At 48.8% G+C, this 24,195-nt stretch overlaps 1 protein-coding gene across 1 annotated transcript in view; it reads right to left on the bottom strand.

The window, feature by feature from the left end:
* The window catches only part of CLPTM1 (CLPTM1 regulator of GABA type A receptor forward trafficking), a 36,170-nt gene extending 21,040 nt beyond the window's left edge, over positions 1-15,130 (bottom strand). Inside the window, exons 1-4 of the mRNA XM_044305738.1 lie at positions 15,003-15,130; positions 5,426-5,541; positions 2,408-2,531; positions 414-572 (exon numbers count right to left, since the gene is read on the bottom strand). Of these exons, the coding sequence (XP_044161673.1) occupies positions 414-572; positions 2,408-2,531; positions 5,426-5,541; positions 15,003-15,029 (426 nt within the window). The 5' untranslated portion in view covers positions 15,030-15,130. The remainder of the gene's footprint in view (positions 1-413; positions 573-2,407; positions 2,532-5,425; positions 5,542-15,002) is intronic.
* Positions 15,131-24,195: the final 9,065 nt, after the last annotated feature.

Below are 24,195 nucleotides of genomic sequence, written 5' to 3'. Positions count from 1 at the left end.
CTGAAGTGAATGTAAACAGCACAGAAGTAACAAGCGTTGCCCACTACAAAACGGATGCAGCCATGGAGACCCCTGCCTGATACTTATGGCCGATCCTGAGGAAAATATTAATCCAGGAGAACACCTTTTAATGAAGCTTAAACAAAAAGTAAATTCCATCTAGAAGCAGAGCCACTCTTCTCCCGTGGTTGTGAGCAGTATTGCGATTCAGCTCTATCCAAGGGGTGTAGATGTTACAACACACACTGTCTATGGTCAAAGAGGCGGCGGATCTGACCACCACCTTTTTCTCATACAGCCCTTTTAAGAGCAACCAGTGGAGGGTTTTGGGAAATATCCAAAAGCTGCCATGTAGATTCAGTCAGGACCTAATGAAGCTTACATATTCGGTAAGTGCAACAAAAATTCCTTACCTCTGGAATATTGATTTCGGAGTAGTGTTCATAGCAGCCATCTCCATTTTCACCGCTGCTCCAGTCCCCGTACACCAGATCTCGCTGCTCCCAGAAGAGGGCAGTAGAGGTGTTAAAATCTGTGAAATGTTCCTTCTCTGAAAGGAACACATAGAGGTCCTGCCGAAAACACAATGGGGGAGATTTATCATCAGAAGTTGTAAAGACAGTTTTTGCAGGAACCTGTGTTGCCAAAATTTGCAGCAAGTTATTAAGTGTTGCACGATGTTGTGGTGCATTTAAAGGGGTTGTCTCACTTGCGCAAATGGCATTTATCATGTAGAGAAAGTTACTAAAAGGTACATACTAATGTATTGTGATTGTCCATATCGCCTCCTTTGCTGGCTTCATTCATTTTTCCATCACATTATACACTGCTTATATCCAGGGGTTACGACCACCGCTGTAGCACAGATATGAGGTGGCCGGGATGGGAGCTACTGTGTATGCATGACTGTGTGAGCTCCCACAGTCCTGGCCACCGGGGAGGCCGCTGCTTTTTCCTATCGTGTGCAAGCACGACCACCGCTGCTGGATTGCAGGGTGGTTGTAACTCCTAGAAACAAGCAGTGTATAATGCAATTTTATAAAAGGAGTCAAGAAACAACCACTTTAAAAGGGTTTTTAAAAGATTTTTATACAGATGACCTATCCTCAGGATGGTGCTGCTGTAGAATCCCAGTACAATGTATGTGGTGCCGCTCCCTTCTGTAGCAGCGCGGTACACTGTAATAGTGGTGCCGCTCCCTTCTGTACCAGCGCGGTACACTGTAATAGTGGTGCCGCTCCCTTCTGTACCAGCGCGGTACACTGTAATAGTGGTGCCGCTCCCTTCTGTACCAGCGCGGTACACTGTAATAGTGGTGCCGCTCCCTTCTGTAGCAGCGCGGTACACTGTAATAGTGGTGCCGCTCCCTTCTGTAGCAGCGCGGTACACTGTAATAGTGGTGCCGCTCCCTTCTGTACCAGCGCGGTACACTGTAATAGTGGTGCCGCTCCCTTCTGTACCAGCGCGGTACACTGTAATAGTGGTGCCGCTCCCTTCTGTACCAGCGCGGTACACTGTAATAGTGGTGCCGCTCCCTTCTGTAGCAGCGCGGTACACTGTAATAGTGGTGCCGCTCCCTTCTGTAGCAGCGCGGTACACTGTAATAGTGGTGCCGCTCCCTTCTGTACCAGCGCGGTACACTGTAATAGTGGTGCCGCTCCCTTCTGTACCAGCGCGGTACACTGTAATAGTGGTGCCGCTCCCTTCTGTAGCAGCACGGTACACTGTAATAGTGGTGCCGCTCCCTTCTGTAGCAGCACGGTACACTGTAATAGTGGTGCCGCTCCCTTCTGTAGCAGCACGGTACACTGTAATAGTGGTGCCGCTCCCTTCTGTAGCAGCACGGTACACTGTAATAGTGGTGCCGCTCCCTTCTGTAGCAGCGCGGTACACTGTAGTGGTGATGCCGCTCCCTTCTGTAGCAGCGCGGTACACTGTAGTGGTGATGCCGCTCCCTTCTGTAGCAGTGCGGTACACTGTAATAGTGGTGCCGCTCCCTTCTGTAGCAGCGCGGTACACTGTAGTGGTGATGCCGCTCCCTTCTGTAGCAGCGCGGTACACTGTAGTGGTGATGCCGCTCCCTTCTGTAGCAGCGCGGTACACTGTAGTGGTGATGCCGCTCCCTTCTGTAGCAGCGCGGTACACTGTAGTGGTGATGCCGCTCCCTTCTGTAGCAGCACGGTACACTGTAGTGGTGATGCCGCTCCCTGCAGTAGCAGAGCGGTACACTGTAGTACTGGTGCCGCTCCCTTCTGTAGCAGAGCGGTACACTGTAGTACTAGTGCCACTCCCTTCTGTAGCAGAGCGGTACACTGTAGTACTGGTGCCGCTCCCTGCAGTAGTAGCGCAGTACACTGTAGTACTGGTGCTGCTCCCTGCAGTAGAATATAAACAATATAAATCATACCATTAATGTCTCTTTAGGGAAGAGGTTGCGGCTGGGGGGTCGTGGAATCCCAGCAGATGTGGTTTGGTCCTGGGGAGCTGAGCCTCTGCGGAACCAGCTGCTGATGGCCCATATAATAAAGATCCTGTAAAAAGAAAAAAGATTTGAATCTGTCAAAACACATTCCTGTCACTTAAGAGGGTTTTCTGAGATTTTATTTTATTTTTTACTGATGACCTATCCTCAGAATAGATCATCAGTATCTGATCGGTGGGGGTCCGACACTAGGGACCCCCGCCGATCAGCTGTTTTGAGAAGGCACCGGCTCTCCTCTTGCAGCTCACCAAGCACAGCGCTGTACGTTGTATAGCGGCTGTGCTTGGTATCGCGCTCAGCACCATTCACTTGAACTGAGCTGCTCCTAGGCCACATGAATGATAAATGTGTTGTCAATGGCCTAGGAAAAACTGAGAGAAGGCCGCGCACGAGAGCCACTGTCTTCTCAGCTGATCGGCAGAGGTCCAGGGTGTCAGACCCCCACCGATCAGATACTGAGGACAGGTCTTGAATATATAAATTTCGGAACACCCTTTTTAAGCTTTGACACTGTTTCATGTATGCATCATGAACCTTTCCTTTACCCTGGGTTCACACCTGAGCGTTTTACAGCGCGTTCAAACGCGCTGTAAAACGCTTAAGACATGAAAACCAATGCTTCCCTATGGGAAGGGTTCACACCTGGGCGTTTTACAGCGCGTACGAACGCGCTGTAAAACGCCCGACGCTCAAACAAGTACTTGAGCTTCTTTGGGGCGTTTTGACGCGCGTTTGTGGCCATAGGACACTGCAGTCAATGACACAAACGCGCGTCAAACGCGCGTTTACTATTACAAAAAACGCGCATAAAAACGCGCGTAAAACGCGCGTTTGAGGAACGCTCAGGTGTGAACCCAGGGTTAGTTTCTAAGCTATTACAACTTACACCTTGGTATTATATTGAACCATTCACCACTTTGGGGGCAGGGCGCTCTTTTGGTTCAGTGAGAACAAGCATTTATAATGAAAAAGCTTCCACCTACTGGTCACACATGGTAATGCACCAAGGTGTACTCTGACAGGTATATGCAGTAAGGGTATGTGCACACAGCCGTGTAGTATATGCGGATTTCCGCCACTAAAAACACATGTGCTACTTGCGGATTTTGATGCGGATTTGCCCTGGATCTTACCCGGTGCATTGCAAAGGGTGTAACCTGCACAAACAATTGACATGCTTCCAAAACAGCACAGCAGCTCAATTTCTGCACCATGTGGATGAGATTTTTGAAAATTTCACAAACTTGGTTGCTACTGTACCATGCTGTGGATTTTCTGCATGTAATACACATCGTGTGCATACGCTCTTATAGACTTTATATTGGAGGAAATACAGGGTCCTCTATAACGTGCCTCATTAGGTCTACGCCAGTGAACAACCCACCACCTCATACCACCTGAGGGTCCGACATGAAGCCTGCACTGTACTGAAAGTGCATTTCTACTACTAATTGGGAAAAGTCATCTGGCACATTTTTTCTAATCTAGGTGATCTCTTGGGCAATGAGCCCTAGGGAGGCGCTACTTTGAACGCAGTGCTTGCTTCCAGTCAGATCCCAAAGAATCATTAATACTGTCATATAGAGAGCTCTGACGGGGGGCAGATCCTTGAAGATCATTGTACAGAAGGTGGTGGTAATACTAAAATATAGCACCAATATCAAACCAGTCATTTAGGCATATTGGGAAGGGGTGTCATCTCCTGTTACTACAGAAGGAGGCCTCAATGGTTTGGACACTCATAGTATGCATTCCTGATCCCACACTTTGCCACTATTGCCATTAAAGGGGTTCTCCAGGAATTTAGTGCGGTGGCCAATATCAGATGGGCGGGGCCCGACGCCCTACACCTCAGCCGAGAAGAGGCCTTGTAGAGTTCAGTCCCATTCAAGTGAGAAGCTGCAATACCAAAACATGGCCATTGTACAATGTGGCGCTGTGTATTTGTTAGTTATAACCTCCCTTCTGATCCTCAGCTGTGTCATGTGACCAGCATTTTGACTCTCCAAATAACACATCATCTTGTGTGCGGACGGGAAGCCAGTTTCTCTATGTATTCCTATGGGAGCCTCAGTCAGTCTCACAGGAATGAATAGAGAAGTAACTGACTTCCTGTCCTGTGACAGTTGGAGATCAGAGTGTTGGTCACATGACACAGCTGAGGATCGAAAGGGAGGTTATAACTCACAAATACAGACACTGGTAAGAAGATTACATCAGGTACCTTTCTAACAGGTCAGAGAATAATAGTTTTTTGTTGGAATGCTACTTTAAAGGGGTATTCCCATCTTAGACAATCGCTAGGATATGCCCCCATTGTCTGATAGGTGCGGGTCCCACCGAAGGAACCCGCACCTAAATCGAAAACGGAGCGGGGAGCGCTGTGGCTGGAGGACCCCAGATTTCCCAGGGTCTGTCCACCACCAAGCGCTAATCCCCGCCTCTCCCATAGAAGTGAATAGGAGCGTGCCGCGCATGCGCAGCGTGCTCTTCTTCACTTTCGGGGCTCCTTTCTCGATATGCCCCCATTGTCTGAGATGAGAAAACCCCTTTAAGATGGTTTTGCACACAGCATTTTTCTGAAAAATGCTACTTTTTCAAGGCGTTTTTAACAGCAGTTTAGCTTTGTGGCCTGAATTACTTGCAAGTTTAGAGTGCAATATAAAAAGAACCATCTACAATGCGCACAAAAACAACAGCCTGGATATGGTATTTTCAACAATTTTTCCATAGGAAACAAATGAATGGAAAAATGATATTACTATATAAAAAAAGGCTATAAAACATGGTTGCTGCAAAAAAAAAAAAAAAAAAAAAAAAAAAAAAAAAAAAAAAAAAGCAGGAGTTTGAAAAATCAGGCATTTTTTCCCCACGAATTTTTAAATGCTAGTAAATAATGCTGTGTGAAGGAGCCCTAATGGCAGGTATGAAGAGAGCACTTACCTGAAGAGGACCCCTTTAATCACCTGCCATGCGTTGGGGGGTGGCGGCTGCGGCGGTGCATTCTGTTGGTCAGGAGCGATGGCTGCTTCAGTCCCGACAGAGCCATTGAGGCTGGCCTGTGATAAAAACAGCAGATATTCAGGAATTTGGTCAAGCAAGATGAGGAATGGCAAAAAGTTTCTTCAATGGGAACAGAATGTAGAGAGGTAAGTGTATGTTCACAGCGTCAAAGGGGTAATCCGGTTGTGGCAAGATAGGGGATAACATAGGAGGGCGGTGGTGCAGGATAGGGGATACCTATTACATCAGTATCGACCCCTAACTATCACAACAATGGGCGTCCCGTGGCAGGTTATGGGTGCGCACTGAGCTCCATTCATCTCTAGGGGAGTTCGGGAAACGGTCAAGCACAGTTCTTGGCCGTCTCAGGAGCTGCCATAGAGATGAATAGCGCACCAGTGCCCAACCTGCCCCTCTGTCCATTTCAGGGGTCCCCATTCTCGTGAAGTATGGCGGACCCAGCAGTGGGGGAGAACTTGCCACAACCGGAATCAGTCAGTCACTAAATCTGCCTCCAAAATCTGTGCAATTTCCAATACGATTCCGGACATGGATTTTTTGGCGTCCGTTTCATAAGGAATTTCAGGTGCTGCTTCCACCCCAATAAATTCCGGAGCGGATTCCCACCAACATCAACAATGAGGTGTTTTCCACACAGATTCCACAGCAGAAAGTGTCCATACACCGTCAATAACGGTCAGCCGACAGCCGCTCCTCTCCAACCCCATACACATGCACGCTCGGCAACATTTGGCAACGGTTAAAAAATCAAAAAGGGTTGACCATGTTGAATTCCACGTCACTCCTCCTATCCCCTGGCCCCCATCATATGTCCGTGGAAAGTCAACTGAAGTTGCTGAAGTCAGTAGACAGTGACACTGTGCTCATGTGTATGGGGCCCTTTAGTCTATAGGGCCACTTGCAGGAAGTGACTGATGTGGTCACACAAGGTAGCACAGCGCTATATCCATATACAGTACAGTAAATCTACATACGGGATACTGGAATTTTTTAAACAATTGCCGGATCTATGCAGGGGTGCGTCCGCTAAAATAAATCAACCCTTAAAATGCCATTTGTTTGATTAGGTGCCGTGCAGCAGCAGCACTGAGCTCCAGTGGTGAAGGGGTTAAGGGGCTGTATGCTGCAATACTTCAGCAAGAACAGCCGCCACCTAAAGGAAAAAGGTCCCTAAAGGACTGACGCCGAGAAGGGAAATACATACAGAAGGGTTCTCCTCGTATCCCTACTACACATTATAAGCCGTACCGCTAAATATATCTTAATACGACATCAATCTGATAATCCAGAATACTTCTTAGTAAGAGCAGGGGTAGGTACAGGGGTAGCCCAGGGCCCGCACACTCTCCTACCCCATCTGACATCCAGCGTGAAAAAAGACCCCATTAGGCCCCATTCACAGAACTGTATTTTTGGTCCTGCATGTTTGCAGATCAGATGCGAACCCGTAATATCTGTATGTCCGTTCCGTGGTCCCGTGAAAAAAATAGAACATGTCCTATTCTTATCCTTATTGCAGACAAGTATAGGCTTTGTTATAACTGGGAGGGAGCACAAGGACCCCATCTGCGATAAGGCCCTGTGATTTCCTCCCTTAAAGGGCATCTGTCAGCAGTTTTGTACCTATGACACTGGCTGACCTGTTCCATGTGCACTTGGCAGCTGAAGGCATCTGTGTTGGTCCCATGTTCATATGTGTCCACATTGCTGAGAAAAAGGATGTTTTATTATATGCAAATGAGCCTCTAGGAGCAACGGGGGCGTTGTTATTACACAGAGATGCTCAGCTCTCTCTGCAATTTCTGCACTTTGAGTGACAGGACCAGGCACCTAGAGGCTCTGCTCTCATTGCAACTGCTGTACCCTCTGGACTTTGACAGGGCCAGGTGTAATGACCTCTTCACTGCCTGGTCCTGTCAAAGTGCAGGGGAAGCAGCAGTTACAGAGAGAGCAGAGCTTCTAAGTGTAAAGGCAACGGGGCGTGACCAGGAACGAACGAAAAACGGCAACGAAAAATGTACAAAAGATGGAAGACATGAGTATTACACTCACCGGTAATCCGGTTCCCTGGACTGAGGAGGATGGGGGGGGGGGGGGGGGGGAACAAAAAAAAAAAAAAAATATCAGAGGTTAAAAACCCCACCCCTTCCCCTCAGCGACAGTGTATTTTAACAGAAACCAGGATAAGAGGTAGAGCTTAAGAATTTTGAAAATAATAAAATGGGCAGGAAATATGTGCCGTCATGGAGACTTCCAGGAAACTGGATTACTGGTGAGTGTAACTCATTTCTCCCAGTCGTCTCCATGACAGCACATTATAAGAACTAACAAAGTGAACAACTCGGAGGGACTACAGCACCCAGGACCTTGCGTCCAAAGGCCATATCCTCATTGGCGAAAACGTCCAGCCTATAATGTTTGGTAAGGGCCCTCTTCCAAGTGGCCGCCCTGCAAATCTGTTCTAGGGAGGCAGAGGCCCTTCCGGCCCAGGAGGTGGACACTGCTCTCACTGAATGGGCTCTAAGAGAAGGGGGAGGTTTTTTTTTTTTTGTTTACCGGAGGCAGAATATGCATCCGTAATTGCACTTCTTATCCAACGCAAAATGAAGCTCTTAGCAGATTTTCTGCCTTAGTTAGGGCCAAAAACAAACACCAGTATAAACAGGTTCTTGTCAATCCTCCATTCTTTAGTAACTTCAGTATAATGAAGAACGGCCCTTCTCACGTCTAGATTATGAAATTTCTCTTCTTGTTCATTCCTAGGATTGGCACAGAATGAGGGAATTACTATATCTTGGGATCTGTGTAAAGTAGATACTACCTTAGGTAGGAAATTGGGGTCTAGTTTAAAAATTAGCTCATCTTCTAAGACCCTAAGGGCCCTTTCACACTTGCGTTCTTTTCTTCTGGCATAGAGTTCCGTCGTCGGGGCTCTATGCTGGAAGAATCCTGATCAGTTTTATCCTAATGCATTCTGAATGGAGAGAAATCCGTTCAGGATGCATCAGGATGTCTTCAGTTCTGGAACGGAACGTTTTTTGGCCGGAGAAAATACTGCAGCATGTTGCGCTTTTTGCTCCGGCCAAAAATCCTGAAGACTTGCTGCAAGGCCGGATCCGGAATTAATGCCCATTGAAAGGCATTGATCCGGATCCGGCCTTAAGCTAAACGTCGTTTCGGCGCATTGCCGGATCCGACGTTTAGCTTTTTCTGAATGGTTACCATGGCTGCCGGGACGCTAAAGTCCTGGCAGCCATGGTAAAGTGTAGTGGGGAGCAGTATACTTACCATCCGTGCGGCTCCCGGGGCGCTCCAGAGTGACGTCAGGGCGCCCCACGCGCATGGATCACGTGATCGCATGGACACGTCATCCATGCGCATGGGGCGCTCTGACGTCACTCTGGAGCGCCCCGGGAGCCGCGCGGACTGTAAGTATACCGCTCCCCCGCTCCCTGCTCCTACTATGGCAACCAGGACTTTAATAGCGTCCTGGCTGCCATAGTAACACTGAAAGCATTTTGAAGACGGATCCGTCTTCAAATGCTTTCAGTACACTTGCGTTTTTCCGGATCCGGGGTGTAATTCCGGCAAGTGGAGTACACGCCGGATCCGGACAACGCAAGTGTGAAAGAGGCCTAAGGAAGGGTTCCTGGATGGACAGGGCCTGGAGCTCACATACTCTCCTAGCAGAGGATATTGCTACTAAGAAAATGGTTTTGAGAGTAAGCCATTTGATAGACAGGGTATTAAAGGGAACCTGTCACCGGGATTTTGTGTATAGAGCCGAGGACATGGGTTGCTAGATGGCCGCTAGCACATCCGCAATACCCAGCCCCCATAGCTCTGTGTGCTTCTATTGTGTAAAAAAACAGATGGCCCTTTTGTATAGCTCCACCTTCCCGATTTCCCTTTATCTGTTTTGAAATCCTGATGTTGTGGTCCATTCCGAAAACAATAGTTAATACGAAGGCCTACGTAACATTAAGGGGCCGCTATTTATGCAGGGAAACCATTACTAGTATCTAGAACCATCTTCCATGCACAAATAGCAAATTTAGACAATTTTAAATTCAGCTGACATCATATCCTAAACATAAGACCACTGCCACCAGTTCTTGTCTTTATAGATGTGAACAGTAGACTCCTTATTACAGTCATTCCTCCAACGCCTAAAGCTGGGGACACCGTTACACCGCCGAAATGGAGTTTAGAGGCAACTTGGTACAAAGCACCGCGCACATGAGAGCTTCCTCTCTGCAGCGGTCTTCGATTGGATGCCAATGCTATGTAGTATTAGGGTGGCACAGAGCTCTGCAGGGTCAGGGTGGCACAGTATGGGGCTATGTAGTCTTAGGGTGGAACAGAGCTCTGCAGGGTCAGGGTGGCACAGTATGGGGCTATGTAGGCTTAGGGTGGCACAGAGCTCTGCTGGGTCAGGGTGGCACAGTATGAGGCTATGTAGGCTTAGGGTGGCACAGTATGAGGCTATGTAGGCTTAGGGTGGCACAGTATGAGGCTATGTAGGCTTAGGGTGGCACAGTATGAGGCTATGTAGGCTTAGGGTGGCACAGTATGAGGCTATGTAGGCTTAGGGTGGCACAGTATGAGGCTATGTAGGCTTAGGGTGGCACAGTATGAGGCTATGTAGGCTTAGGGTGGCACAGTATGAGGCTATGTAGGCTTAGGGTGGCACAGTATGAGGCTATGTAGGCTTAGGGTGGCACAGAGCTCTGCGGGGTCAGGGTGGCACAGTATGGGGCTATGTAGGCTTAAGGTGGCACAGAGCTCTGCAGGGTCAGGGTGGTAGGCTTAGGGTAGCACAGTGATAATGTACTGTATGTAGTGCGATTGTGTACTGTTATACTGTACATGGTGTTATAGTGTACACAGTGATACAGTATATAGTGTGATAGAGTCCTGGACTGTACAGTATATAGTGGGACAGTGATGCTTTTCCTTGGCCACTACAGTCTGTGTGTGAACCCGACCCTGCCCCTCACGCAGCATCCTCTCTGCTCCCCCTGCTATCTCCAGGATTTGCATTGGCAATGAGAGGAGGGGTATCTGCAAGTCAGTCATGCTGGACATCGGTATCAGCCAGGGGCTTGTGCTGGGCCCCGCACCTGGGTACACAGGCACATCACAGTCTGCTGCATCTATAAGCTGCTCCTCCTTGATTTTTCTGGCTACGGGACAATAGACTGACCTGCCCTGAGGGTCTCCCTCCTGTGTCCTCGCTGTCTGAGGTTGGTGTTTCTTGCTGCTGGTGTCCTGTTGGCGTGTCCAGCGCTGAGACCCTCGCTGACTACTAGAAGCGCTCAGCCACTTTTCCTCACTGCTGAGCGCGGTAGTGAAGACGGTCCCATAGACCTCCTATTGAGGCCGTCTTCACTACCGCTCAGCAGGATGGAGAAACTGAGGGCTTCAGACACCTCATTATAGAGGAAAACAAGGCGCTCAGATCTGGGCCCCCATTAAATTTCACTTACCCCGCCAGTGACGACCGCGCGCCTCCTTCCTCACTTCACAGCGGTGTGCCATAAGCTCAAACTGACCAATCACTAAGATCATTACTGTAAGGAGCTTTGTGATTGGTTGTTTCAGGCAGCAGCATCGCTGCACCGATGAATGGCAGGGAAAGTCTAGGAGTACTGGTGCACCTTAGACTTTTTCCAGGCGTCTGACGCTTGAACAGGTGTTATTGCGACCTCTGCCTGCGACCACATGATGGGAGTTCCTTTGTATAGATTCCTCCAAGGCAATGGTCTCCAACGTGTGAATCCACTACAAGTCCCAGCGTGGCACCCTAAGCCCACCTCCGCAGACAATCACAAGGGGACCCCCAGTAATCAGCAGAATTTCCAGTTTATATGGACGGATACGGTCTGCAGGGGTGCTGCGTGTCGGAGCCCCACGAGGATAGGTCAGTCTCTGCAGGGCGGAGAACCCCTTTACACAATCATGTAAGTCATTTTCCAATGATTGCCTTGGTCCCCACAGATAGTGCCGCTGTAATTCACTGGCTGTGTCTGAGAGATGAACTGCAATACCAGAAACAGCCTATGGACAAGAGTGGCGCTGTTTACGGAGGGAGGAGTATTTTCTAATCTTGGGCATCCTCTTAAAGGGACAGTCCTCCAGGTACATGAAGGATCCCCGCAGCGCCTCTAGTTTGTTGGTAGTTTCAACATCATCAAAATAAAAACCAGCGATTCCTGTTTTCTGATTTCCCAATAACAGAGCTAGACCTGACGTCCTAACACTACCGCCCTGAAGTCAGCAGGGGGCCCCGCCATCTCACCTCGGCGTGCACGTACTTGTAGTCCATCAGCCGCTCGTGTGCCCCACAAACTTTAAGTACTGTGTTTCCAGCATCCAAAGCTGATTCACCGTCACCAATAAAAAGTGACCATTTCTGTGAATGTTGCTGATGCCTGCTTGCTGTCATACAATAGAAACCTTCACTGTATGTCCAGGGGATATTTATTGGTTCTGGTGGTGAGATGGACGGACCGGCGCTGTACTGTAAACAAGCCATCCGCCTGTCACATGAAAAGGACATAAACAATGACCGTTTCAACTCAATGACAGCAAGCAGAGATGCTGCAAACCATGAAGAATCTATACAGACTGTATATTGTGTTTCATTGCACAATGAATGAGCTCTGCTCACAACTGGAACGGTCCGTTAAGGCGGCCACGGCAGAGGTGGTAACCAGTTATCGGAGAATCATTAAATCTTTCTATTTCTTATAAAACGGGTCTAAAAAGTATCAGCAACGCAAATAAAATACAACACAATTTTTGTCACGGGGAGTGGTCTAAATGTCCTCATTAGACGACAGCACTGATTTTAAGGAGCGCCTGTCACCCCAACATGTCAGCTTAGCAAATAATTCTGGAGCATTTATTCTCGTCATGCAGTTCCTCTTTTATTCCTACTGGACGCTTGTGAGTAACAGTACAACTGGGTGCTACCCCTTGGGGGCCTGTCCATGCATCCAACCAGGGCCAGACTGTGCACGGACACACGCCAAGTGGTTACCCCCAGAGGGAGCTTTAGTCAGACTTCCAGCAGGAATAAAAGAGGAACTGCATGACAGAGTCCTAAGAACAGATGGCTTTGATTTGTTATTACATGGGAGAGGATTTCCCGGGATCCATCTGATGCTCCCATAGAAGTGAATGGGACCGCACATGCGCGGCCCATGCTCCCATTCATTTCTATGGGGCAGGCGGCAATAGCCGAGCAAGTGCTCAGCTATTTTCGGCAGCCTCATAGAAATGAATGGAGGGCGGCTGCGATTTCCCCGCTCCGTTCCCATTGTCTGAGATGGGAAAACCTATTTAAGGGCTTCAATCAACAGATTGCAATACCAGACACAGCCCATTTCCAAGGGTGGCGCTGTTTTTGTTTCTTTTTTCTCCTTTTTATACCCTATAGGCCTTCGCCCTTCTGTGCGATGTTTGCGGCAGAACAATGGACCCTGTGTCCGGCACGTGACCGCGCGGTCAGGATTATTCACCAGCTGCCGATGAGGTCAGATTGAATAAAATAACTTCCATCGTCACCATGCAGCCAATCCAACTTGCAGGGGCACAGCGAGGAGATGACCAAGGCAGCGGTACCTCACTGGTGACTGTGGCACTCCGATGCCACCCTGGCTATTTGGGCACGGCCGAAGGAACTAATATGGCAAAATACTAAAATAGTCCAGCTGCAGGATACGGCCAGAGTACAGTCCAGCCTGCTCATGGTGTCCCTGCTCCGCTGCGAACACCTGGAGCACGTTCACGCCTCTGCTACATATATTAGTGGCACAGATCAGCCGTGGAAGCGTGAAACTGAGTGATCTGGTTAATGAATGAAGCTTTTCTCACCCGTAAAAATTCCTGAGTGAAGTCCAAGCAGCGCACAGATGTTTTATTAACAAAGCGCCGTCTGCAGGGGTTAATGGGACGGGAGAGCAGAGACGAGTCGGCAATAGTGGAATCTGCCCGATAGTAAGGCCTCATTCACACGTCCCTGTCCATGATGACATCCACCACGTGGTCGGTGAAGGATCCGTGTTTTGGTCTGTGTGTCATCCGCATTCCACGGACATTGCTCGGTGGAAAATTACATTTCAAGAGCATTTCCTAGCGACGATCCGTGAAATGCAGATGAAACACGGATGTCACCCATGTTGTGCCTGCGTTTTGGGCGTGATAGACCCATAAACAAGCACAAAAATAGGGCGCGCTCCCTTAGAGTAACCCCGAACCCCTGGTAAAACACAGATGTGTGAATACGCACATTAAAATCTGTGGGTTACGTGTGCGGTCTGTGGAGAACACGGACGGCACGCGCCTATGACACAAAGACATCTAAAAGAGGCGTCAGACAGACGTGGCGAGTGCAGGACGTGGCAGGATGTAGGGCGCCATTTCTAGCAGTCTGGGTTCCCCTGCCGTGGATGCAACATCCCATAAGGGTATAGTCACACGTGCAGGTTTTGCAAAGCCAAAAATCATGTGACTCCTAAAGACGGACGATTCTACTTCTGGTATTTTTTTTTATCCACTCCTAGTTTTGCCTTCTAAAACCTGCCTGTGTGAATGTACCCTAAAAGCCGAAAGGCGGGTCCGGCTGACAACCCAATGGGTGGGGGGCTCAGACAGATGATGTCGGTTAAGAGAAGGATCAGACTAACAACGGGTTTCTTTTGCCCGATCCTTTTACCCTAGGACAGCGATGCTCAACCTGCGGCCCTCCAGCTGTTGCAAAAATACAACTCCCAGCATGTCCTAGTAGCTGTAGGCAGTCCAGGCTTACCGGGAGTTGTAGTTGTGCAACAGCAGGAGGGCCGCAGGTTGGGCATCCCTGTCCTAGGAGCTAAGGTGTTATCAGACGTGTCTGGCAGAGGCTCTCCCCTCACTGAGTACACACATACGGTTTGGGCTAGGAGCGGACCGGCCAGCTTAAATTATGGGCAGGAAGAGTCAGGAACACATCCGGTTGGGGGCGGCGGGGAGGTAAGTACAGAGTCGACCACCTACCCCCCACACAGCCTAATTTTTATTTATTTTTTAAAGTCTGGAGGACCCCTTTAAGGAGGCGCATGCTACACTGACGAGATGGGTCCCGGTTGGCAGGACCTGGCACAGCTCTGTCCCCCATTTCATCGGGCGCTGTGAAATTAGAGGGAAGGCATACAGACCCGGCATGGCTCCTAACAGGACATCCCCTTTAAGTGCTACCATTTATGAGCACGTGCAAGGCAGGCTTTGGATGCTGGGAGTTGTAGTTTCCCAGCCACAGGTTGGGGCTCACTGGGCTCCACCACCACTGCCCGTCTATGGCGCTGGGTTAACCATCTAGATGCCAGCTTCACATCACTGCCCAGCAATCACGTGACGCTGGAAATAGGACATTCGGGGATGGAGGCAGCAGTCCCGGGTCGTGCCCCATCACCTGGACGACTATGGCTTCGGGCCGCGGGATACAGTCACTCACCTGAATCTCCCCTCCCGGCGCCGCCATCTTGCTCTTTGCTCTGTCACTGCACTCGCCGGATCTCCCGAGAAGCCGCCGGGAACACAGACACACACACTACCGCAATCTCCACCAATGGCAGCACCCGACGTCACCAGAAGGAGACGTGCCGCGACGGCTTTTGGGTCACCTTGTTGGTCTCTTCCGGCGCTTGAAGCTGCAGGCGACATGTTTGAAAAGGGCAGGGCGAGCGGCCGTTTGAAGGGACGCCATGTTTGTAAAGGGCACGTCCATACATAATGGCAGGCTGAGGAGACTCCGCCTCTGTACGCGTGCGTCCGTAGCCACGGGACGGGGCGGCCATATTTGTGAAGGGAGACGCAGGCTTCGGGGTATCCATACTTCATAAGGGCAGAACTGTACAGTCTGCATGTGGCATTCATATCAATAGATGATTGGGAAGGACACGTCCTCGAGCACTGATTGGTCATTTATAGCTTGAAGGGGTTGTCTCATCTCAGACACTGATGGTACATTGCTAGGATAGGCCACTAATGTCAGATAAGTGCCAGTCCCATCTCCAAAACAGGGACCCCAAAGTGAAAGAGAGCAACTGGCATGTGCAGCATGCTCTCCATTCATCACTGTGGGAGTTCACAATATAGTCAAGCAAGCTCGGATATTTTCGGAAGTCCCATAGTGGTGAAAGGAGACCGCACAGCGCCATTCACTTCCATTGGACTGCCAGAAATAGCCGAGCCGGAGCTGCTGCTCTCTTTTTACTTCAGGGGCCCTGTTCTGGACATAGGAGCGGTTTCCAGAAGTGAGCCAACCTTTTTAAAGGGGTTGTCATCAGGATAGGCAATTACTAGCTGATCGGCGGGGAATCTGATACCCCAATGATAAGAGGTTAAAGTCTGGCCCCCGGCGCCTGAGCTACACAGCTCCATTGGTTCCTTTCCTGAGGATACGCCATAACTTAAAGGGGTTTTCTGAAAGTTCAATATTCATACAAAGCTGAAGTTGGTTTCTTATTCGGACAGTTTAGTAGTCACTTAGGGGGAGATTAATCAAACTGTTGTAAAGTAGTGTTGGTCAAGCACCAAAGGGCTCGGGTGCTCGAGTAGAACACCTCTACCGAGCACAATGGGAGAACCCGAGCATTAAACCAGGCACCCCCTGCTCTGAAGAGGGGAAGGTGTCTGGTTCATAGGAAAATGTCAGAAATTGATGGAAACACCACTGAAATGGTTCTGGAACAACATAGGGAGGATGTCTGGATGCATCTTAGACTCCCAGGTCGCTGCTGGGAACGATGATGTCCGAATAATACGCCAATTTTACAGACTGACAATAATAAACACCAAACCGAAGATAAGATCGATTTTAGAGGAAAAATTGTTAGGACACATTCTTTCCTGTATATTTCCTTGTATATAAAGTGCAAGTGCTGCCAAAAATTACAAGGAAGAGGCACTCCGATATAACCTGTATATCACATAAAGGAGGGCCTCATTTACATTGTGGTACAATTGCTAAGGTAGTGGGCAGGCTCGGACTGGCCCACAGGGGTACAGGGGAATCCCCCGGTGGGCCCCTGAGCAAAGTGGACCCCTAGTCTCCCACCCCCTGCACAAATGGCACATAACACAGTAGACTTACTGGATTGCATACATATATTCAATGTACAGCACCTCAACCAGCCTATGTTCATATAAAAAACTTGTTAGAGTATTTATTATATTTTAATGTATCCATATGGTGGGCCCCAAAATAAATTTTAATGGTGGGCCCTAGGTACCCCAGTCCGACACTGGTAGTGGGACTTCTACACTCATAAAGCCTATGCACTAAGTGAAAGGGCTGCCAAAAATTACAAGAAACCGGCACTACAATACACCCTTTATTACACATAAAGGAGGACATAATACACACCCTAGAAAAATTATGATTGGTGGTCTGCTGGTGACCCTCAAAAACTATTGGAGCAAGGGCCTGCTGGTCACCCTCTAAAACATGAGGTGTGAGGGTCTTCCGCTGAGCTGGCCCTCAAAAACATTATGGGCGAGGGCCTGCTGGTGACCCTCTAAAACATTATGGGTGAGGGCAGCTTAATAAGCATGTTGATATGATGTAGGAGGAGGACGAGAAAAGGGAGATTGAACCATATAACCTTTTTAGTGGTGGAAGAGTTGCATGGGAATACAGTGTATTCAGTACACCATAAAAGCCACATTTAGAGTGCCTTTATGTTCAGCCGCTTTCCTCTGGTGGAGTAGAGAGGTCAGGGGCAATCCAAGCCTTGTTCATTTTTTTAAAGGGCTCGTTCACACAAACGTATTTTGCGTACCGTAAACGGGCCGTTTTCTGCGTTCCACATACGGTCAGTATACGGAACCATTCAGTTCAATGGGTCCGCAAAAGATGCAGACAGCACTCTGTGTGCTGTCCGCATCCGTTGCTCCATTCCTTGTCCTATTCTTGTCTGTTTTGCGGACAAGACTAGGCAATTATTTAATGGGCGTCCTGTTCCGTTCCACAAATTGCGGAAGCCACGCAATTTGCGGACCGCAAAAAACGGAACGGTCATATGAACGAGCCGTAAGAGTCAACCGTTCAGCATTTTCAGTTGACAGGCGGATGCGCTTATCAGTTATTATGCCCCCAGCAGCATTAAATACCCGCTCTGACAACTGGCGGCAGGGCAGGCCAGCACCTCCAAGGCGTAGAGCGCCAGTTCGTGCCACGTGTCCAGCTTGGACACCCAATAGTTGTAAGGCACAGAGGCATCACTGAGGATGCTGACACGGTCTGCTACATACTCCTTCACCATCTTCTAAAATGTTTCCCTCCTTGTGACACTAGGCCGCGCATCAAGGTGAGGGTGCTGGAGGGGTGTCATGAAACTGTCCCAGGCCTTGGAGAGCATTACCCTGCCTCTGTTGGAACTGCTGTGTGTTCCCCTCGTCTCCCCTCCTCGGTTGCCCAAGAAACTACGTACTCTGCTGCTAGCATTGTCAGCTGGACATTTTTTTAGCAAGTTTTCCACAAGGACCTTCGGTATTGCATAATTTTGCTCGTCCTCTCCACCAGAGGAACGAGAGATGAGAAGTTCTCTTTGTAGCGGGGGTCGAGAAGGGTGAACAACCAGTAATCGGTGTTGGCCAAAATGCGTACAACGCGAGGGTCACGGGAAAGGCAGCCTAACATAAAGTCAGCCATGTGTGCCAGAGTCACAACAGGCAAGACTTCGCTGTCCTCAGCAGGAGGATGACTCTCATTCTCCTCATCCTCTTCCTCCTCTTCTACCCATCCATGCTGAACAGATGGAATAAAACTTCCATGGGTACTACCCTCTGTAGCGGAGGCAACAGTCTCCTCCTCCGCCTCATTAACCAATTCGCGCTGAGAAGACGAACTGAGGGTGGTCTGGCTATCACCCTGTGTAACGTCTTCCCCCATTTCCACCTCTTCTACATGCAAAGCATCCGCCTTAATTGTGAGCAGCGAGCATTTGAGTAGACACAGAAGTCGGATGGTTACACTGATAATAGCGTTATCGCCGCTCACCATCTGTGTTGATTCCTCAAAGTTTCTTAAAATCTCACAGAGGTCAGACATCCATGCCCACTCGTCGCTTGTGAAGAGCGGAAGCTGACTGGAAAGACGACGACCATGTTAAAGCTGGTATTCCACTACTGCCCTCTGCTGCTCACAAAGCCTGGCCAACATGTGGAACGTCGAGTTCCAGCGCGTGCTCACGTCGCACAACAGTTAGTGAGCTGGCAATTGCAAGAGCTGTTGCAGCGTTGCCAGACCGGCAGAAGCTGTCGATGACTTGCGGAAATGGGCACACACATGGCGCACCTTCACAAGTAGCTCAGGCAAATTGAGATAGGTTTTGAGAACCACTAGGTTGAACACATGGGCTAGGCATGGGATATGTGTGAGCTTGCCGAGCTCCAAAGCTGCCACCAAGTTACGGCCATTATCAGACACAACCATGCCTGGTTGTAGGTTGAGTGGCGAGAGCCACAGCTCAGTCTGGTCCCTTATCCCCTGCCACAGCTCTGCGGCGGTGTGCTTTTTGCCACCTAAGCAGATCAGTTTAAGCACAGACTGTTGCCGCTTCCCCCCTGCAGTGCTACCCTGCTTCCAGTTACCGACTGATTTCTGACTGGTGCTGCAAGATGATAATTCAGAGGTGGAAGTGGAGGAGGAGAAGGGGGGGTTGCAGCCACTAACGTAGGTGGTGGCGGAAACCCTGATGGAAGTTGGGCCCACAATCCTTAGCATCGGTAGCACCTGTGCCATCCCAGCGTACGACTCACTCCCGGCCTCCCCAAGGTTCACCCAGGGCAAGTACCGTCATGGAATGGCGATGAAAAGAGCACCTTAGAATATCCCAGTGTGGGATCACTTGTTTGACAAGACTCTCCATGGTTGGAGGAAGGAGGATCAGGGTGAGGATTGTGTTGAGCAGACTCTTGGCTACTGAGACTGGACTTGGTGGAAGACAGGGTGGTGCTTAACCGACTGGAAGCATTATCTGCTGCAATCTAACCAACCACCTGGTCGCACTGGTCTGACTTCAAGAGTGGTGTCCTGTGCCGCCCTGCAAACTGGGAAATGAAGCTAGGTATCGTGGATGAGTATGTTTCTTGTGCTCTGGCAGTAGACAGTTTCACCGCACCCAGGGCCACGGCCTCTGTGTGCAATATTAGCAGCACAGCCACTTTCCTGTCCCTTACTGCTCGCCTTCTTCGTATTAAATGGTATATATGCTTGTAAGCATGTCACACGTACAGTAGCGCAGGTTTTGTAAGTGTATGCGCAAATAAAGTACACAGAATGTCACAGATATTTTTAGGATGCGCACACGTTATACAAGAGATGTAGCACAGATAATGTCGCTGTCCACAGCGTCTACGAAAAAAGTGCACTGAATGTCACAGATAATTTTAGGATGCGGAAACGTTATACAGGAGATGTAGCGCAGGTAATGTCGGTGTCACCAGCGGCCAAACAATTGCGCTGAATGTCACAGATATTTAGGCTGTGCAAATGTAAAATAAAAGATGTAGCAGAGGTTGTGTCACTATCAGAAGCGGCACTAACAATTCCATGCAATTAAGCGCAGGTTGCGCTAATAATATATATTGCTGCCAGATACAACAATAGTCCTTAAAAGGACTTTTAGGTCTCTTTTTTCACTAAAATATTACTATTTCACTCCCTACACTATCTGTCCCTTCTTCAGCACAGCTTTCCCTGATTAAGACTGCGCCGAACACATGTCATCAAGTGCTATATAGCACCCGATGACGCGTTCCGGCCAGCCAATCATTGTAATGCCAGTAGCCAACATGGCTACAGAATTACAGTGAGTGCCAGTACCTCCGCGCACGTTTATTGGCTGCATAGCAGCCAACAAACGTGCGGGGAGGAGACTCCAGCATCGCGATGCTTGAGTAAAATTAGTGTTCGGCAGAGCATGCTCGCCCAACACTATTGAAAAGAAGTAGAACTGGCTTAGTTGCCCATGGCAACCAATCAGATTTCACCTTTCATTTTACACAGCTCAATTGGAAAATGAAAGATGGAATCTGATTGGTTGCTATGAGCAACTAAGCCAGCTCTACTTTACACCAGTTTGATAAATCTCCCCTATAATTTGTATTTCTACCTCGTGTCATTGGGGAACATAGAAGACTGTGGATTTAGCTGCTGCCACTAGGGGGAGACACTAAGGCTACATTTGTGCATCCATTTTCTGTCAGTCTACCCGTTTTTAACAGCCGTTTTTGCATCCATTTTTAATGGCTGTGAAAAACGGTCATTAAAAACTGATGCATTTTCATAGGGTTTTAAGTAAAAAAACAACAACCCCGCAGTGCCCTCAATATATATATATATATATATATAATGCCATCCCCATAGTACCCTCTGTATTTATAATGACCCCCCCACCCGTTGTGCCTATATATAAAGTTGCCCATCAAAAACTACCAGACCGCATGAAGTATAAGTACATTTTATTAACATAATTCATGGTTAACAATCCATACATAAAAAGTGCAGGGAAAAGGCGACATCCACAAGAGGAGACACAAATGGTGACTCAGTATATCTTCCACATATAGACAATAATAAAGTGCATGTGTAATTTGCGGTCCCCAATGCACGGGCAACGTCCGTGCAGCGGCCGGGACGAATCGAGACCCATTCAACTTGAATGGATCCGTGATCCGTCCGCACTGCAAAAAAATAGAACATGTTCCATTTTTTTGCGATGCGGAGGCACGGACAGAAACACCACGGAAGCACTCTGTATTGCGTCCGTGGGGTTCCGTGCCTCCGTTCCGCACCGCAGCTCTGGATTGCAGAGCTATTCAAGTGAATGGGTCCGCATCCGTGATGCAGGGAGCACACGGCCGGTGCCCGCATATTGCGGACCCGCTGTTTGTGGGCCGCAATACAGAGACGGCCGTGTGCATGAGGTCTCACTGATTGAAATCACTGACCAAAACACTGACGTGGGAATGAGGCTTAAGTCGCATGCAACAGACGACTCACCTGCGACTTGCTTGTGATTTGCTGTGTTTTACAGCCAAATCATAGTTTTAGCAGCACGGTGGCTCAGTGGTTAGCAGTGGTGCCTTGAGGTGGTTTGAATCCAACCGTGGACATTTGCAGGGAGTTTGTATGTTCTTTCCTCCCACACTCCAAAGTCATACTGATAGGGACCTTAGATTGTGAGCCCCAATGGGGACAATGAGAGATGATAATGTCTGTAAAGCGCCGCGGAATATGTCAGCGCTATATAAGCGAGTATAATAAATAAACAATAAATTTAATTAGTCGTGCTACAGCAAATTGTAGACAAGTCGCACACCTGACAAGTGTAAGGCCACCTGCACACAAGTGCGGGTGAACGCACATAAGATCCGCAGAAATTTCCGTGTGGATTTATGTGCATTTCCGCAGCATATCCGCACCAAAACCGCATCTAATCTGGATTTGATTTACAGGTCTCAACGTTCCATTGAAAAGGGTGAAATCCACAGCTAAAACCGAAAAACCTACTTGACATGCTATAAATGTGGAAATCCGCAATGCACAGAAAAAATCTGCAAAGTGTACATGAGATGTGTGTACTCTCGTACACTTTGCTGGTACTGTAAAATGCTGCGGATTTGCAGCACAGGAATCCGTGTGAAAAAACATGTGTGTTCCGCAACATGTGCAGGTGGCCTTAGTAATTCTCAGGTGCACCAGAGAGCCACATTACCCCCATTTAAGAGCAGAGTAATTGCGGTATTACTAGATGCCGTGTCTGACCAGCCTACCTAGAACCAGCACTCCAGCATTACCCTGTTCATTGGTGGAGTAATTGTGCTGTCAGTAACCACTACCCTTTACAAGCCTACGTAGTTTGCCAGTGCATGAGACAACCACATTACCTCCGTCACTTACTTTGGCAGAGTAATTGCATTATCCCTAGATGCCGAGGCTGACAACCCTACTTAATACCAGCGTGCACCAGGCATCAACGTTACCCATTAGTTAGGCCTCCGTGACCGTGCTGTGGGCCACAATGCATGAACACTGACCGCGGGGCAGCGGATCGCGAACCCATTCACTTTAATAGGTCCGCGATCCGGCCGTTCCGCAAAAAAGATAGGACACGTTCTATCTTTTTGTGGAACAGAAGTACAGGACGAAACCCCAAGGAAACACTCTGTAGTGCTTCCGTAGGGTTCCGTTCCGCACCATTCTGCATCTCTGGATTTGCGGAGTGAATTTGTTCAAGTGAATGCGTCAGCATCCGTGATGCGGAATGCACATGGAACGGTGCTCGTGTAAGTGTGCAGGAAGCCTTAAACTGTTACTACAGGCCTATGCATCTCAATATGTATCAGACCACCACGTTACGCACTTCAATAGGCGGCGTAATTGCACTGTGGCACCTGCCGAGTCTAACCCGTTCTGATATGCTCCGGGCAACCACATTACTCCCTTCTCTAGGTAGAATAACTGTACTGTCGCTAGATTCCTTAGATAATAAGCCTACACAATTTAATTATGTGCCAGACAGCTGGATCACTCCCCTCATCAGGAGAGGTGACGGCTGTGCATGGTGAATGTCAGCACTCAGCAGTGGTCTACTGTATGGACTACTTGCACGGTCGCTTGCCGCGGTACTGCATAGCAAACGCAGTTCTGATGCGTTCCAAACAACGGCCTTAGTCCGTTTACGGGATGAAATAATTGCCATGTCGCTGGTGGCTGTATCTAACATGTCTATGCCGTCCTGATGTGCACCAGACAGCTGCGTTGCGCACTTCTATTAGAGGAGTAATTGCACTACACCTAGAAGTGGCATCCGACAGACCTACACAGTTCTGTCATGCACCAGGCAGGGAGCTTGCCAGGTCAAAAATCAATGCCAGGTAGCAGTAGGTAAAATGCCAGTGGTAGAGGTGGTAGTAGGTAGAGTTTAGACTATATTGGCAACGCGTTTCATCACTGAAAAAGTGACTTTTTAATGGCCTGACAAAGTCACTCTTCCAGTGATGATACACGTTGCCAACTACCTACTACCACCTGTACCACTGGCATTGATTTCTCACATGGCAAACTCCTCTGCTCCAGCTGTTTCTACATTGTCTCCTAGTACCTGTATGGAAGTCTCTACTTACCGTTCCGGAGCCGGCAGCTGCCATCACGTCATCTTTGATACGCTGTCTCCCAGAGTTATGCTTGGCTGGCACAACTAATTGAGGTAACTCTCTGCATCTTGGTGATCCTGTGCTATCGGAGCGCCCTTGTGTTTTTTCCTCTTCACATAGATCCTCTTGAATGTGGCCTAGTCGTACAGTTAATAAAGGTCATATCCGTTGAGCATATGCACTTCTCTTTTGCATCTCTCAATGGCATTACCCCTTTCATAGGTATGGCTTCACTGCGCAGTTGTTGCAATTGTTGATGCCTCAGCCTTGCAATCGCCACAGTACAGTTTTGGGCTCACTGCCGGACGACCTCTTTGTTGGCAAACAATCCCTTCTACATACGCGGGGTACTGGGTCTGCCGCTAACCGTTGCCTCTGTCATGGCTTCATACTCCAGTCAGTCACACTACCCCATTGTATGGATGAAGTCTTACACATTGACGACTTTATTGCATACACCTTTCAGCCTCCTTCACCCCTCC

Source organism: Bufo gargarizans, chromosome 9 (assembly GCF_014858855.1).
Source record: "Bufo gargarizans isolate SCDJY-AF-19 chromosome 9, ASM1485885v1, whole genome shotgun sequence".
Lineage (NCBI taxonomy): Eukaryota > Metazoa > Chordata > Amphibia > Anura > Bufonidae > Bufo > Bufo gargarizans.
The sequence above is the reverse complement of the archived record's forward strand: the minus strand, read 5'-3'. Positions and strand labels throughout refer to the sequence as shown.